This window comes from Onychostoma macrolepis, chromosome 15 (assembly GCF_012432095.1).
Source record: "Onychostoma macrolepis isolate SWU-2019 chromosome 15, ASM1243209v1, whole genome shotgun sequence".
Lineage (NCBI taxonomy): Eukaryota > Metazoa > Chordata > Actinopteri > Cypriniformes > Cyprinidae > Onychostoma > Onychostoma macrolepis.
The window spans coordinates 19,233,197-19,247,640 of NC_081169.1; the positions used below are offsets into that span (position 1 = coordinate 19,233,197).

Below are 14,444 nucleotides of genomic sequence, written 5' to 3' on the forward strand. Positions count from 1 at the left end.
TATATTAAAAAAAAAAAAAAAACATATTAAACCACCATTAGCCGTTTTGGTATTTGTATTGTTTGATTTTTGTGTTGGTATTCCAAACTGCAATTCTTTTCAGTGTTAATAAAAAAAAAAATGACAGTCAGTCAAACTATTGACTTAATGTAATGTTAAATTTAATTTAATGTTTAAAATTCAAGTAATATTAAAAAACAGTTAAAATTAATTTTACTCATAAATCAAAAAGTACTATTCTAAACACCAGCTAAAAGAAAATTATCTAGGCAATGCATTGCAGTTTTTTCTTTCATTTAAATTATTTAAATTATTTGTCACAAGTTACAAATGTAATACAAGAGTTGCGCACTAGGGAGCGCCTAATACACACCTATATAAAACAGGCATGTCAATTTAGCCTAGCCTACAAATTGACGTCTTGACGCAAAACCTCTGCAGTGTTGTCGTGAAACTTGACTGGCTGGTTTTAGGACCCAGAGTTTGACAAATCAGTGATCTGGGTGTGTAGAGCTGCTCTATCCATAAAGAACAGATCGCCTTTAGGAAACTGCTGCTTCTACTTTTATCTTTACCTCAGCAGCCGGTCTTTTTTTCCCTCTGTACCTTTCCTCTGGACCTATTCAGCGTCTTTGTTCCGGTAAGTTCTCATTTAAACGTAGTTTATTTTGAAAACATTGCCCATTCCTGATGTGCGTCAGGATTAAACCACAGCGGCCTGCTAAACTGTAACTTTAAATTAGATTTTACAGTATTTAAACCAAGACAACAGTTTTCATATAAACTCAAATAACTTAACTTAGGCCTGTAGCGTGCTGACAGTCATAATGCAGGAAATGGTTTGTTTATTCAGTGAAAAAACCATGGTAACCACAGGTAAATACCTTTATTTTTTTACTGTTTTTAACTACTAGGTAATGATAAAGGAGTTTTGTAGTGAGCTGACTGTCACAGCTATTGGTCTGTGTATATCTAGTGCAGTAAATTAACTACAAACATAAAAAATATTGCATAATCATGTGTCTAATCATTTTGTTTAGAGTTCTCAAGATGTTTTTGGCCAACAAACTTATTAAAGGGTTCATAGATGTTGTCAGGTAAGCCTGTACTCTCACTACTGCTTGTCCAAAGAAAAACAAATACATTTTCAACAATTCATCAGTGATGATATATATATATTTATTTCATTTTCTATGCTTAACAGCAACGTCGACCAGTTTATTCCCTCTGATCCTGTAAGTTTGCATATTCCTATATTTATTTGTTTATTTATTATTTTTCCTTGTGTTGAATGGTTGTGCAATGACATTAAGCACTTTGGTGTATTCAGGAAGTGAAATATAGTGGTCCATTGATTTCTTACCTAGAAAAAGTTTAATGCACTTTTCACTCACAGTACTTAACTTGTCTGCTCTTCTAGCCTCCTCCTAAAAGACCACTTGCATACGCAAACCCAAATGAAACCGATGAAGAAAGGCAGTTTCGCAGGGTGTTTCAACAACTTGCAGGGGATGTGAGTATATCTGCCATGGCCGCAGACCTTTTATCTGTTCTTTCCAATGTTGTTTTTAATTTCCATTTTATTGCAGCGTCTGATGCAGTTTAAACAGGCTGAGTTCAGTCAGGAGCCTAATTTACTTCAAACATTAATAAAAAAAAAATTTAAAAAAAGGAGCCTAATTTACATTTAGGAAGTTTCTATGTTCATCATTCTCTTGTTTTTGGGAGAGTAAATATTCTTTTCAATGATCCGGGTCATACTCTCCCGTACCTCTAATGATCCCATCACCTGCATACAAAGGTCTATCAAGGTATTTGAGTCTGACTACAGTTTTACAAATCAGATACTCCCAACACTTTCATCACATGTTCTGGTTTCAACCCAGAAACTTCCACAACTTCCACAGGCATTGCCTACATTCCATTGCTTCGCTCCACCCAGCAAGGCTTTCTCTCTGTTTTCAGAAAAGTCTATTGCCGTGTTACAGGCTTGTTTATGTTATTCAGAGTTACTGATCTTCAAACAGACAAAACGGGTGTGGTTATACCATGCAAAACTAGTCCAGGGGCAAGAAGTATGACTGGATCTTCCTCTTTTTCACATTCCTGCTATTGTGAAGTAGACTGTCCCGATGGGTTTGGTTTGTGTTGAGTCATAGAGGGGCGTGGATGCCTGCTTTACTGGAGTATTGGATTCATTAGATGCTGGAGTGCTCTTTAAAGTTAAAGAGAGCACTCTTTCCTTTTTATGCTAGTGGAAAATTACTGTCAAAACATGATTAGTATTAGAGGGATCGTGTAAGTGATTTTTCCTGTCACACAATGGTTTGCACCGTAATATAAAACAGTGGTTCTCAAGCTTTTTGACACAAAGGTCCAAACTGTACCATTATGATGACAACACAGTTTGTTTTCAAATTTTATTAATTGATATATTAAATTAAACAAATCAGTTTGTGATTCTATAATATTCCACATTTAGATATGGGGAAATGCATATTTTACATCTTGATATTTTTGTGTGTGCATTCAGCCTTTTGTTTATGTTTTAATTCATTTATTAAATTAATTTAATTACAATTATGAAAAAAACATTCAGTGTTTCTGGTATGTAGAATGAAACTTTGTATTGCTGTATCACTTCTCATGTTATTGTTTCCTTATGATAAATAGCTTTTGTTCATCATTTGTAAACATCTGATAAATTAATAAATGTATTTTATTTATTTATTTTTTTAAATCATCCCATCCCCTTACTCTCTGGTTTGAGAACTACTGTTATAAAGTACATATTTTATATGCATGTCCATGTCCTGTCTCAGTGTTTTAGACATTGCTAGTCTCTAAAAATTATTTTAAAAATTAGATTGCTTTAAACCTGAAAGACGAGCCATTCTGACTTTTTTCATTCATTTCCTCTTGTAATAGGACATGGAGGTGAGCCCTAATGAACTGATGAGCATCCTTAACAAGATTATTTCCAAACGTGAGTTTCTTCAACATATATTTATGACACAAATGAGTCATTAATGTAAAAGATGCTAATAAGATGATTCCTGGCTTTCACCTCTAGATGGTGATCTGAAGACAGATGGTTTCACTGTGGAGTCCTGCAGAAGCATGGTGGCAGTGATGGATGTATCCTTCAATATAATCATGTTAACGGAAAGAGGCTGAATATTACATTTTATTAATACTGTATGTTGGTTTTGCCTTAACTATCTGCTCTCAGAGTGACAGTACTGGAAAACTGGGATTTGAAGAATTCAAGTATCTTTGGAATAACATCAAGAGGTGGCAGGTACAAACATTGTTAATTTTATACTTTTTATACTGGGGGACTATTTTGTCTCAACTAACTATCATGAATATCAAGATTTTAATGAGTTTACAACCTGTTTTTGTTTAATCCAGGGCATTTACAAGAATTTTGATGCTGATCGCTCTGGTGTGATTGGGTCCGATGAGTTACCTGGAGCTTTTAAAGCAGCAGGTGAGTAGTGTTGTCAGTACTGAAATGGTTGTGCACGTGTGTGTGCGTGTGTTTGTGTGTGTGTTTTCAGTATTGTGGAAAAATACTAGTATATATACCAGTCATTATTTTCAGTCAGCCAATAAGATAGGAATAGAATATAGTTTGTTGGGTCTAATTCGTAATTTCCCATTCCTCCTTTAGGGTTCCCACTCAATGACCAGCTTTTCCAGTTGATCGTCAGGCGATATAGTGATGAAAAGGGCAACATGGACTTTGACAATTACATCGGTTGTCTTGTGCGCCTGGATGCTATGTGTCGTATGTTGACAGATTGTTTTGCCATCTTGCTTCTTTAATCACAGACTCATTATATTTTTAATTTCAGCATGAATTGCCTCGCTAATGTTTTTTTTTATTATTATTTATTTATTTTTTTCAGGTGCCTTCAAGACACTTGATAAAGACAACAATGGCACCATTAAAGTCGACATTCAAGAGGTACTGTATGTGAACTATAATTTAAGACCACAAAGAAACAATATCTCCTAAATTAGCTCCTATATAACTCTCTCTTTTGTTTTTTTTTTGTTCACAGTGGTTGCAGCTGACAATGTACTCCTGAATATAAAAGAATATCCTTCGCCATCTTGATTATATTCTTTTGTCAGTTCCTCTTTGTGGCCTGTCATTGTCAAATGTCTTTGTTTTAATAACTGACATAATTATTTGTTTCATTGTTCGCTATGACAGCATGATCATACTGTGCCTTTACACTAGGTGGCAGCTTTGTTGCAACACTTGTTTGCATCTGTAGAGGTTCAGTTTATGCCATATTTCCATATTTTATTCCATGCCATTGTGCCCTTTTCATTTATTCCATGGTTTTATCATTTACAAAGAGCATTCAACCAAAGTTTAAAAACCATGTTCAGAATAGAATAGTTTTAGAATACATAATAGCTATTAAGTACATTCCAGAGCCATATTATTTAATCACTGAGAATGAGTCAGCTGTCGGTTTTGCGGAGTTATTGTGCTGATGCTCAAATAAACGTTATTTGTTTTGGACATACAAAGCAGATCTCCTCTCATTACATGTGCAAACACCGGTTGCTCTGAGCAACACAAGTCACCCGCATCAGCTGATGCAGAAAATGACTGGCACTCACAACAGCCAATTAAAATCCCCAGCGCAAGATAATGAATATAACAATAACCAATCGGCTTCACGAAGAGGCGTGGCCTCCGAGTTACCTGTGATGAAGACAACTGCTTGCTCGCGCGGAGTAGATGAAGTGAAATCAGATCGATGAGCAAACACAGGTGTTGAGCGCGAAACTGCTTTTGAACAAAACGGCTTTGTCTTTGCGCCATCCTCAGGGAAAGTAAGCGTGTACCTGCTGTCATTCAGTAAGTTGTTTATAATTTTTATGAATATCTCGTTGAAAAATAAACTTTAGGTCATTTTTGTAACCTAACTTACTGAAAAGTAGGCTATATCAGAGAATATGGCGTCTGTTAATGCTGGGCTTTAATGTTGCGTTGGGATGCAATTTGTTTTCAGGTTATTTTTTCATCACTTCTGTAGTTTATTCTGATATGATTGCAGAAATGTTTTGAGAGATTTTTATTCATGTAATATAGATGCGAAGGCAAATAATAACATAGGTTACTCATCAGAGAGTTTCCAAAAAACCCATATGTAATATACAGCTTTATAACTTAAAATGAAATTTATTATATAAATACATAATGTATATGACATTATAGTATAAGAAGATGTAAATCAAATGTTTTGTTTCGTGAGATTATTATTATTATTCAGTGTTATTACAGCTCGTGAGGTCAAAACTTGCTTTTAAAAGGTTGGATTTACAAGCAAATTTATTTTCTGCTTTGATTTAGTCTGTCCGTTGTGTTTGGACAGCGGGCTCTCATCAATGAACAAATGAAATCTTCTCATTAAGTCCATGTCCACCTGTGGTTTAAAACCCACAGGCAAACCAGTCCAATAAATTATACAGCAAGGCGCTATGCCCCAGGAAATGCACTAAGATGAATAAATCTTTCCCTTTTCGAGGGACTCGTTTGAAATGTTCAGGTATTAAATGTTGATGATCAGTCAAGATTTGTTCTGCCTTCTTGGTATAATGCAGATCAAATCAAATAACATTAAATGGCTTGTAGACTAATCAATATTAAAAAAACATGAAAATAAAAATTTAAAGTTAATAAAGCCCATCATAACTTGGTGCATAATAAATTCCACTCAATTTAGGCTAATGCTTCTAACTCCAATCTAATCAAAAGGTCTTCACTGACAATTTGTGTACATTAACCATTTCAGTGGTTTACCCAAAGTTCCTGGGTTTAATGCCATTTGTTTCTTACCTGATTGAAACAAACTGTTTCAGAAACTGTTACTGCATTTCATAGTAATTTGCAGTCTAAAAAATAATAATGAACCTATGAACTTTTACATTTGTTTTAATGGTGATATTGACATAACCCCTCTAGTCCTGAACCACAAGCAGTACTCTAATTAGTGATCTGGTAAAGGTGAGAGCCCACCAATTCTTGTTATTATATAGGGGTCAATATCACCATAGAGTGCCTTTCAACCCTCACAATACTCAAACATTTTGGTTTTAATTTCTCTTTCGCTTTATGTCATGTCATATAAACAGTAGACACTCAAGTACTATAGAAACATTTTAGCTGAGCTCCCACACATTTTTTTTAGATAATTATGGGTCATTATTCAAAGCATAAACCATAAGATATGTCCACCCTGTCGTGGACATATACATTACTGTTAAATACGTTTTCATTGCCAAATTAAGATGCAAATTATATTTTCTGAAAGGTATGATGTCCCTTTTCTAAACAGTGTTGTTTGTTTGCTTTCAAATTATAAATGCATAAAAGATTACAATCAAATTGAGTGGCCTTAACTACTATGTACTTACATTTTAAATTAATAATTTGGTACAATGCACTTATTGTGTACATACATGTTTTTACATTGTACTTATATTTTTAAAAATACCTATATGTAATTACATCTGTAATTAATTTCTGTAATTACATTTATAATTACACTGTTGACCCATCCCTTACACCTTAACCCACCCTTAAACCGACCCATACCACCAAACCTGTCCCTAACCTCACCTGTATCCCACCTCAATAGCAGCAATAGTGTTTTGCAATACAGTATGAACACAATACGTACATTGTACTTATTTTTTGATGTAAGTACATAGTAGTTAAGGCCACCTAATATAAAGTGTGACCCTTAATATAATTAAAACTAATTAAAATAACAAGGTTTGTGTGGAGTGGCATTTAGGGTGATTTTATGTACTGCTGATATAAATTTAAAATCAAAAGACTATAAATACATTTAGAATGTACTACTTAAAACTACCCACATAGGCAGAATATCAGTTTCCTTGAAAAAAGGTATGGGTCTGGTATTGTGGTGTGTCTTAGTTGTTCAGAGTGGAATATGATGACCTTAAAAACATAAACATCATACAACTTTTTAAAATCAATATGGAATTAAAGGGAAAGTGATTGTGTTGATGTGGAACAATTGTACTTTTAAAGGAATAGTTCACCCAAAATTTTAAAATTGCTGAAAATTTACTTACCTTCAGGCCATCCAAGATGTAGCCTAGATGAGTTTGCTTCTTCACCAATGCATTCTCTGCAGTGAATGGGTGCCGTCAGAATGAGAGCCCAAATGGCTGATAAAAACATCACAATAATCCACAAGTAATCCATAAATCTCCACTCCTTCAATTAACATCTTGTGAAGTAAAAATCTGCACATTTATAAGAAACTACACTGTAACAAAAAAGTTGAGCCAACTTAAAATTTTTAGGCAACCAGCTTCAGCAGTTTTTTGAGTTTTCTCAACTTGTCGTTTTAAGTTTATACAACAAAAATTTGAGAATCTCCCACAAAAATAAGTTGAGCAAACTCAAAAATCTGCTGAAGCTGGTTTTTACAGTGTAGTTCATCGTTAAAGTTCAATTTAACTTTAAACCATTGCTTCTGGCCAAAATACCAGTCCATAATCCGTAATAATGAATTCTTCGAGTGAAAAAGTCCATCCTCTCTTTCCCTTTCACATCAAAATCCACCAACAAATAAGAACGTTTAGAACTGGTTTGGACCATTTTCTGTGTTTTTTTATTTTTTATTTTTTTATTTTTTCAATGGAGAAAGCAATATTATGGATAGAGGACTCGTATTTTAGTCGAAAGCAAGGGTTTGAAATTTAAAAGATCTTGACGGATTTTTCTTAGGAACATGCAGCTTTTCACTTTACAAGATGTTAACTGATGGCCCAGAGATTTTATGAGCTTTTGTTCTGACGGCACCCATTCACTGCAGAGGATCCACTGGTGAGCAAGTGATGTAATGCTGAACTTCTCCAAATCTGTTCCGATGAACAAACTCACTCATCTACATCTCAGATGATCTGAAACATTTCAGCAAATTCAAATTTTTGAGTGAAATGTTCCTCTAATTCAAAATATATTAATATCATTTCCATTATACATCATGTTCGTAATTCAGATTATTTGCCTTTTCTCATGTATCATAAAGATGCCTCAAAGGATGCAGAATAATTAACTAGTCTCATTGCTTTGTTTCAAATGCCTGCTGCTGTTTTTCTTTAGTCACGAAATAAAGGTGCAAGACATTGTGACAACTTAAACACACCCTCTAAACACTGTAAGCTCAAGGACGTGTTAAGGTTTGTGGAGATATATAATTTTCCAGCCTATGTTCAGGATGCATGTTGATTCTGAGATGCACCTAGCAATTAATAAATGATGGTTTTGGTCTTGCACGAGGGGGTCTGATTTTATGCAACACATCAGCTGTGCCGTTTCTCCTCCGTTGTACCAGACCAATTATTGCTGTCAATCTGAGGCATGCTGAGCTTATAAAGCCTTTGCTCTAAGAATAACCGCGTCCCTCGACCTGTCCTCCCCCCTGCTGCAGTTCTCAGCTAGGATGGCTGCCGACTCCACCATGAGATCTGAAGTAGAGGAGCTGCAGAAGAGGGCCAATCAGGTGACAGATGAGGTAATGCCGCTAACAATCACCAAAGTAGCAAAGTTCAACATTGATTTGCATTGATTTGCGTGGGTCTTCAGCCGATGGTGTTTTTCTATCCTGTTTTGATGAGACTGCTAATCAACAGGCCTACAGTGATGACATCAAACATTTTCCATTCTCAGTTATTCCCATGGTACATATAGCAACCAGGATGATGATGCTAAACACATTATGTATGCACCTGTAGTATTATTATGATTCCCACTGTGACGAAGTCAAGTAAATAGTAAATGAAGCCATTATTCATTGCCAGATTTTCCACTGGGTGTTATGTAATGGATAATGTACAGTCCATCGGTCTTTATCGCAAAATAAACCCCGGCAGGGTGATCTGCACCCTGACGCAGAGCGCTTATTACACAGCTACTCACCAAGTAAAGAAATATCCGCACATGAAAGAATGGTTTGATGTTTTGTAATTCTACCTGTGGGGCTATATTGTTGTTTTCTGCTAATTAAAAAAAAAATCAATACAGTATACAAAACAAACGGCCTAGAAACAATATTACAGTGATATTAAAATACTGAGGTCCTCTGTGGTAATTTTCACTTTAATCAATAGCTATGTTTTATACTGAGTTTTAAATGTATTCTTTTGTCACTGTTGTGTTTTGAATTTTTGCCTCCGACAGTCCCTTGAGATCACTAGAAACATGAAGCTTCTGTTGGAGGAGGTGAGTGATCATTATTCATAACAGCATGTATAATATGTTTAATAATTGCAATTATCTTGTCCTGTGTTGTTGAACAGTTGTTAGTGATGTCAATAAGTGTGTATCTCATGGGACAGACTGAGCCTGAGCCCACAATGAAAACCTGGGATCTAATTTAAACCAGGAAATAAACCAAAAAAAACCCCAAAAAGATTCTAGTTAGCTAAAACTAGAACCATAAAACAACCATTTTTGTTACTTAAAATAAAATACAAACTTATTTTAGCTAGTTACCAAGGCAGCATTTCTTGTTTTTTATTCACAAAAATAACTAAACCTAAAACCGAATTATGAATTAAATAAACATGTAGACATATTTACAAAACCCAAAAACTAATATAAATTACAAAAAATTGTTAAAACTGTAACTAAAATTAAAACAAAAGCAGAAAATATTAAAATATGAATTCAAAACAGTAACTATTATAGAATCTTAATCAAAGAGAAGAAATTAGAAAAATATTATGATTCTGCGATATTTCAAATTGTTGTGCTGATAATATAATTTTGATCTGTGTTTAGGACAAATGCTAAATTCATTAGTTGTCTCAAAGTTTTGTACCCCGATGTTCAAACAATCAAAAAAAAAACAAAAAAAAAAACTTTTAATTCCTCCATAAAACATAATGTAAAATAAATGTGATCATGTGATTTTATTATTTATTGTTGAGCAGCCCTTCTCTTAAATTGGCCTCAGGACACAAACTTTCATTTCATGTTTGTTTTTGTTTTTTTTCTTTCATTCAGCTGCAAGAAAATTCATAAATTGTCTATTTTAATGTGCACTCATACTGAATTATTTTTAATTCTTCAACAGAGTAAAGATTCAGGGATCAGGACACTTGTAATGCTGGACGAGCAGGGAGGTAATGAATTATCGTCATACACTGTATAAATAGAGAGAAAACGTACAGCAGCTAAACAATCAACTAATTACTTTAAAATGCATGATTAGTTGTTCATTTATCCTGTTGCATCTGTATGACAGGTAGCTATTATCTTTATGCTAATGATACAGAATATGCACAAGATGTGGGAGTACAGACCGTGTGTTCTTCATCTTTTATTTACTTGTCCTTTCAGTACGACATATAAATACAGCCATATATGATTCTGTACATATGGAAATATGTACCCTTTGTGTGTTTTTGTGTGCATGCTTGCATATTTCCCCTTTCATTTCCCCTTCCCCTGCCTCCCATGCCTTTCCCCATCTCCCTTGCATGGGCAGAACAACTGGACCGCATAGAAGAGGGCCTGGATCAGATCAACAAGGACATGAAGGAGGCTGAGAAAAATCTCACTGACATGGCCAGGTGTTGCGGTCTGTGCATCTGGCCATGTACAAAGTAGGTCTCCTCCCAGACACCTGAGCCATGGCTGCTTGGCGGTCATGATGTCACCTCTCTGCCCATGCCTCTGTCCCACTGATAACCTGTCCTGCTGTGATGTTGCTACATGTTAGTCTTTTTTAGCTGTTTTGTGAGCAGAGGTTCATGCAGGACTCCATGTAAACATTTGAAATGAAGATAAATGTTATGCAACTTGTGCTCACACAACAAATGCAGTGTTTGAAAGATATTAATAACATTTTTTAGTTCATATCTGTCCATTTCGCTTGTCATTTGGAGCTAGAGCTACCATTGATGTTTAGTCGCTTATGGGCGTGTGGCGCTTCTTGTGCTTTCTTTTTTTTTCTTTTTTTTTTATCTCGTCTCCATACTTTAACCTCTGAAACTCCGTACTCTGTGATCCCACCTTCCGTCATCCAGAGCAGCTTGAGCGGATTGAGGAAGGGCTGGACCACATCAACCAGGACATGAGGGAAGCTGAGAAAAACCTAACAGATCTTGGCAAATGCTGCGGTCTGTGCTCCTGTGATAAGTATGTGATGTTTGGAGGGGCTTGGCTTCTAGTTGCTTGCATGAAAACTCATTTTGTGCCAGTTATTGCTTGTGTGAACTCAAGAAATCACAGGAAAATGGTTGGATGTATTGTCTTTTTGCTATATATATATATATATATTAGTTTGGAATAATTAAGATTCAACATATTAGAATGATTTCCGAAGGATCATGTGACACTGAAGACTGGAGTAATGGATGCGGAAAATTCAGCTTTTTGATATATTTAAAAATATATCAAAATAGAAAACAGTTATTTTAAATTGTAATAACCTTTCACAATATGATTGTTTTACTGTATTTTTGATCAAATAAAGGCAGTCTTGGTGAGCTTAAGAGACTTCTTTCAAAATTATTTAAAAAAATCTTAATTATTCCAAAACTGACTGGTAGCATATATATATATATATATATATATAAGAAGTGTTTTGAAAGGAACAATACCTTCTAAAATTTTAAATGTCAAAATTATGCTGCACCCTCACTGGTTTTTAACATCAAAATAATGTAACTCATGACTTAAATTACATAACTATTGTCAGACAAACTCCAACCAAATAATATGTACTGTGATTTTTGTGTGGTCCATTCAAAACAGATGCAACACCAACTACCTGTGTCTTCAGAGTCAGCGTTGAATACCCCTCAAACAATTTAGGCAGTTACAGCCTAAATGTCACAGTTTTAGTATTAACAACTGGTATGACTAATCTTGTCAACTTTGTCTTTATCATATGGCTTCTCTCAGACTAAAGGACTTTGAAGCAAGTGGGGCATATAAGAAGGTTTGGGGTAATAATCAAGATGGGGTGGTGTCTAGCCAGCCCTCTTCCAGAGTCGTGGATGAGAGGGAGAAGATGACCATGAGCGGTGGATATATTAGAAGGTGCCAGAACTTTTGGCTTCTCGTCCATAAATTCTCTACCATTTCAGACTAGTCACTCAGATTGAAAATAAATAAAGAAAAATACCTTTAGCAAGTATGCATTTATTGACCATGTGACAGTAAATACATTTATTATGTTGCAAACTAATAGATCAAATAAAGGCTGTTCTTTTGAACCTTACATTCATCACAGAATATATCAGTTTCCATTTGTTTTTGAACATATAGAATGAAGGTTCTAAGGTTCTATATGACCCTGAATTCTGCTAATGGCTCCTAAGAATTCAGCTTTGCTATCACAGGAATTAATTACATAAATAATAATAAAATAGAAAAAGTTGTTTTAATTTGTGATATTTCACAACATGACTGTATTTTTGTTCAAATAGTTGCAGCCTTGGTGAGCAAAAGAAAGTTCTTTCAAAGCATTTAGAAAATCTTAGCGTCACCAAACTTTTGAACAGTGTATTAACAATCGTTTCTCTTTGATAGAGTGACAAACGATGCAAGGGAGGATGAAATGGAGGAAAACTTGACACAGGTCGGCAGTATCCTTGGCAACCTCAGAAGCATGGCACTTGACATGGGCAATGAAATCGACACTCAGAACGTCCAGGTTGATCGCATTCAGAGCAAGGTCAGTGTTTGGAAGGGGTTCAGAAACATCTGTTCTACAAAGAGCAGCTGAACCTTTTAATATTAACCATTCTTTTATTGTTGTTTTTTTTGCAGGCCATGGTCAATGAATCCCGCATCAGTGAGGCCAATCAGAGGGCCACAAAGCTAATATCAAGATAAAATATGGGATTTTCCTTTGTGAAACGTTTACAGTCTTCTGTAGGAAAATGTGTGCACATATTGATACAAATTAAGTGGTTTATCTTTTAAATGACTATTTACAGAACTTGGATTATTGCCTACTGACATGACAGTACGTTATTAATATTATGTTCCAACAACAGCTCTTCAACAAAAATTGAATGAATGTTAATATGCTATCTCTAGTCTGTGCTATAATTGTAATTTAAGCATGTTTTGTACAGGCTATAACAAAACATATTTTAGACTGCTATCTTCGTTTTTTAAGCCTGCAGAACACTTTTCGTGGCTTATAACAGCTCACTATTCAGACAAACCAGTGTCTTAAAGTTGTATTGGTAAATGTAATTTCTTTGTCTACTTTGAGTAGCTATTTTTTTTTAAAATAAAAATAAATCAAGTTTAAAAGTTCAAGGGTTTGTTTTCATGATGGACAAATTATTATTATTTTCTGTTAGGCCTATACCACTTGCAGGTTCTTCAAATAATCTTTATTTTATTTCAAATCTATGACTTTTTTTCTGTGGAGCTGGCAACCTAGTCACCATTCACTTTGATTCAGTCTTTTTTAATATATACAATAAAACTGAAGGTTACTCAGTGTGGGGCATTCTCCTAACTAAAACAAGGTCAGCCAACTGTGAGTTGAAAAAGCATGAAGATGAATAAATTACTGTTTTAATTTTGAGGTGAACTGTCCCTTTAAGCCCTGAGACAAATCTTAACGTAGGTTATTTTTTTATTTTTTGCAGACTCATGCACGCATATTTGAGGAACTCACTACACCCACCTAGCGGGTGCCACAGACAATTACAATGCCACTCCCCACGTCTGAGACAGAGAACCTCAAAATGGTGGCGTTTTGTTGCATGGCCACATCATTACAAAACTGTAAATGATGGTGAACATTCAACGGATACTCAAACATTCAACTTCATTTTGCTGCCGCCCAAACCTCTGCTTTAAATATTCACATGCTACTCAAGAAGATAAAATTGAACTGAATAAGACCTGGGGTCCACAGAACAAGAGATGCAACACAATCCAATGTTTCTACTTCAGTGTAAAGGCCTAAATTAATTCCAGCATTTGTTAACCTACTATGAGGAATATCCCCTTGTGTTTGTGTCGTTAACGGTTTTATTTTAACCATTTTATAATGTTAGTTGCTTACAAATTCTCTTGGTAAACATAATGTATAAAGTATAGCACAAATCTTTGAAGTATAGCAACTGTTTAAATACAGTTTTTATAAATTACACACAGGGCGCAGATCTTTTGATCGAATTATTTCCATGACGTGAACAGGAAATCATGTATCTTTTAAATAATATAAATTTTAACAGAGATTGCACTCTAAAATAGTAATATTTAGCTTATAACACATCTATCCGAATATTTTACAGCTGAGTACAACCAGAAAAAATATACGCATTTTTTAAATGTCCATGTCTTTTAAATTTTTATAAATTTCAGATCAGGAAATCACTTTAAAAAAAATTTTTTT

At 34.7% G+C, this 14,444-nt stretch overlaps 2 protein-coding genes across 3 annotated transcripts; both read left to right on the plus strand.

The window, feature by feature from the left end:
- Positions 1-417: 417 nt before the first annotated feature.
- On the plus strand, positions 418-4,551 carry capns1b (calpain, small subunit 1 b). Its single transcript, XM_058744341.1, has 11 exons — positions 418-640; positions 1,041-1,097; positions 1,205-1,235; positions 1,421-1,513; positions 2,929-2,986; positions 3,074-3,138; positions 3,233-3,301; positions 3,415-3,493; positions 3,677-3,793; positions 3,915-3,973; positions 4,071-4,551. Exons 2-11 carry the CDS (start codon positions 1,051-1,053, stop codon positions 4,095-4,097), a joined length of 645 nt encoding a protein of 214 aa, XP_058600324.1. The 5' UTR covers positions 418-640; positions 1,041-1,050; the 3' UTR covers positions 4,098-4,551.
- A 144-nt stretch (positions 4,552-4,695) lies between these two features.
- zgc:101731 (SNARE_SNAP25N and SNARE_SNAP23C domain-containing protein) lies at positions 4,696-14,360 on the plus strand. 2 transcript variants are annotated; one of them, XM_058744343.1, is made up of 9 exons: positions 4,696-4,885; positions 8,171-8,247; positions 8,499-8,582; positions 9,248-9,289; positions 10,146-10,194; positions 11,101-11,212; positions 11,981-12,118; positions 12,611-12,755; positions 12,851-14,360. In XM_058744343.1, the coding sequence occupies exons 3-9, from the start codon at positions 8,511-8,513 to the stop codon at positions 12,914-12,916; spliced, it is 624 nt and encodes a 207-aa protein (XP_058600326.1). In that variant the 5' UTR covers positions 4,696-4,885; positions 8,171-8,247; positions 8,499-8,510; the 3' UTR covers positions 12,917-14,360. The 2 variants fall into 2 exon arrangements, with proteins under 2 accessions (XP_058600326.1, XP_058600325.1); XM_058744342.1 differs by lacking the exon at positions 8,171-8,247.
- Positions 14,361-14,444: the final 84 nt, after the last annotated feature.

What these genes read in the sequence shown, in the direction of transcription:
- capns1b (XM_058744341.1), top strand. Translation starts at nt 1,051, where the DNA reads ATGTTTTTGGCCAACAAACTTATTAAAGGGTTCATAGATGTTGTCAG. An exon ending in TTCAACAACTTGCAGGGGAT is followed by an intron (nt 1,514 to 2,928) that starts GTGAGTATATCT and finishes CTCTTGTAATAG; the next exon opens with GACATGGAGGTGAGCCCTAA. An exon ending in GCATGGTGGCAGTGATGGAT is followed by an intron (nt 3,139 to 3,232) that starts GTATCCTTCAAT and finishes ATCTGCTCTCAG; the next exon opens with AGTGACAGTACTGGAAAACT.
- zgc:101731 (XM_058744343.1), top strand. Translation starts at nt 8,511, where the DNA reads ATGGCTGCCGACTCCACCATGAGATCTGAAGTAGAGGAGCTGCAGAAG. An exon ending in TGAAGCTTCTGTTGGAGGAG is followed by an intron (nt 9,290 to 10,145) that starts GTGAGTGATCAT and finishes ATTCTTCAACAG; the next exon opens with AGTAAAGATTCAGGGATCAG. An exon ending in GGTCTGTGCTCCTGTGATAA is followed by an intron (nt 11,213 to 11,980) that starts GTATGTGATGTT and finishes GGCTTCTCTCAG; the next exon opens with ACTAAAGGACTTTGAAGCAA.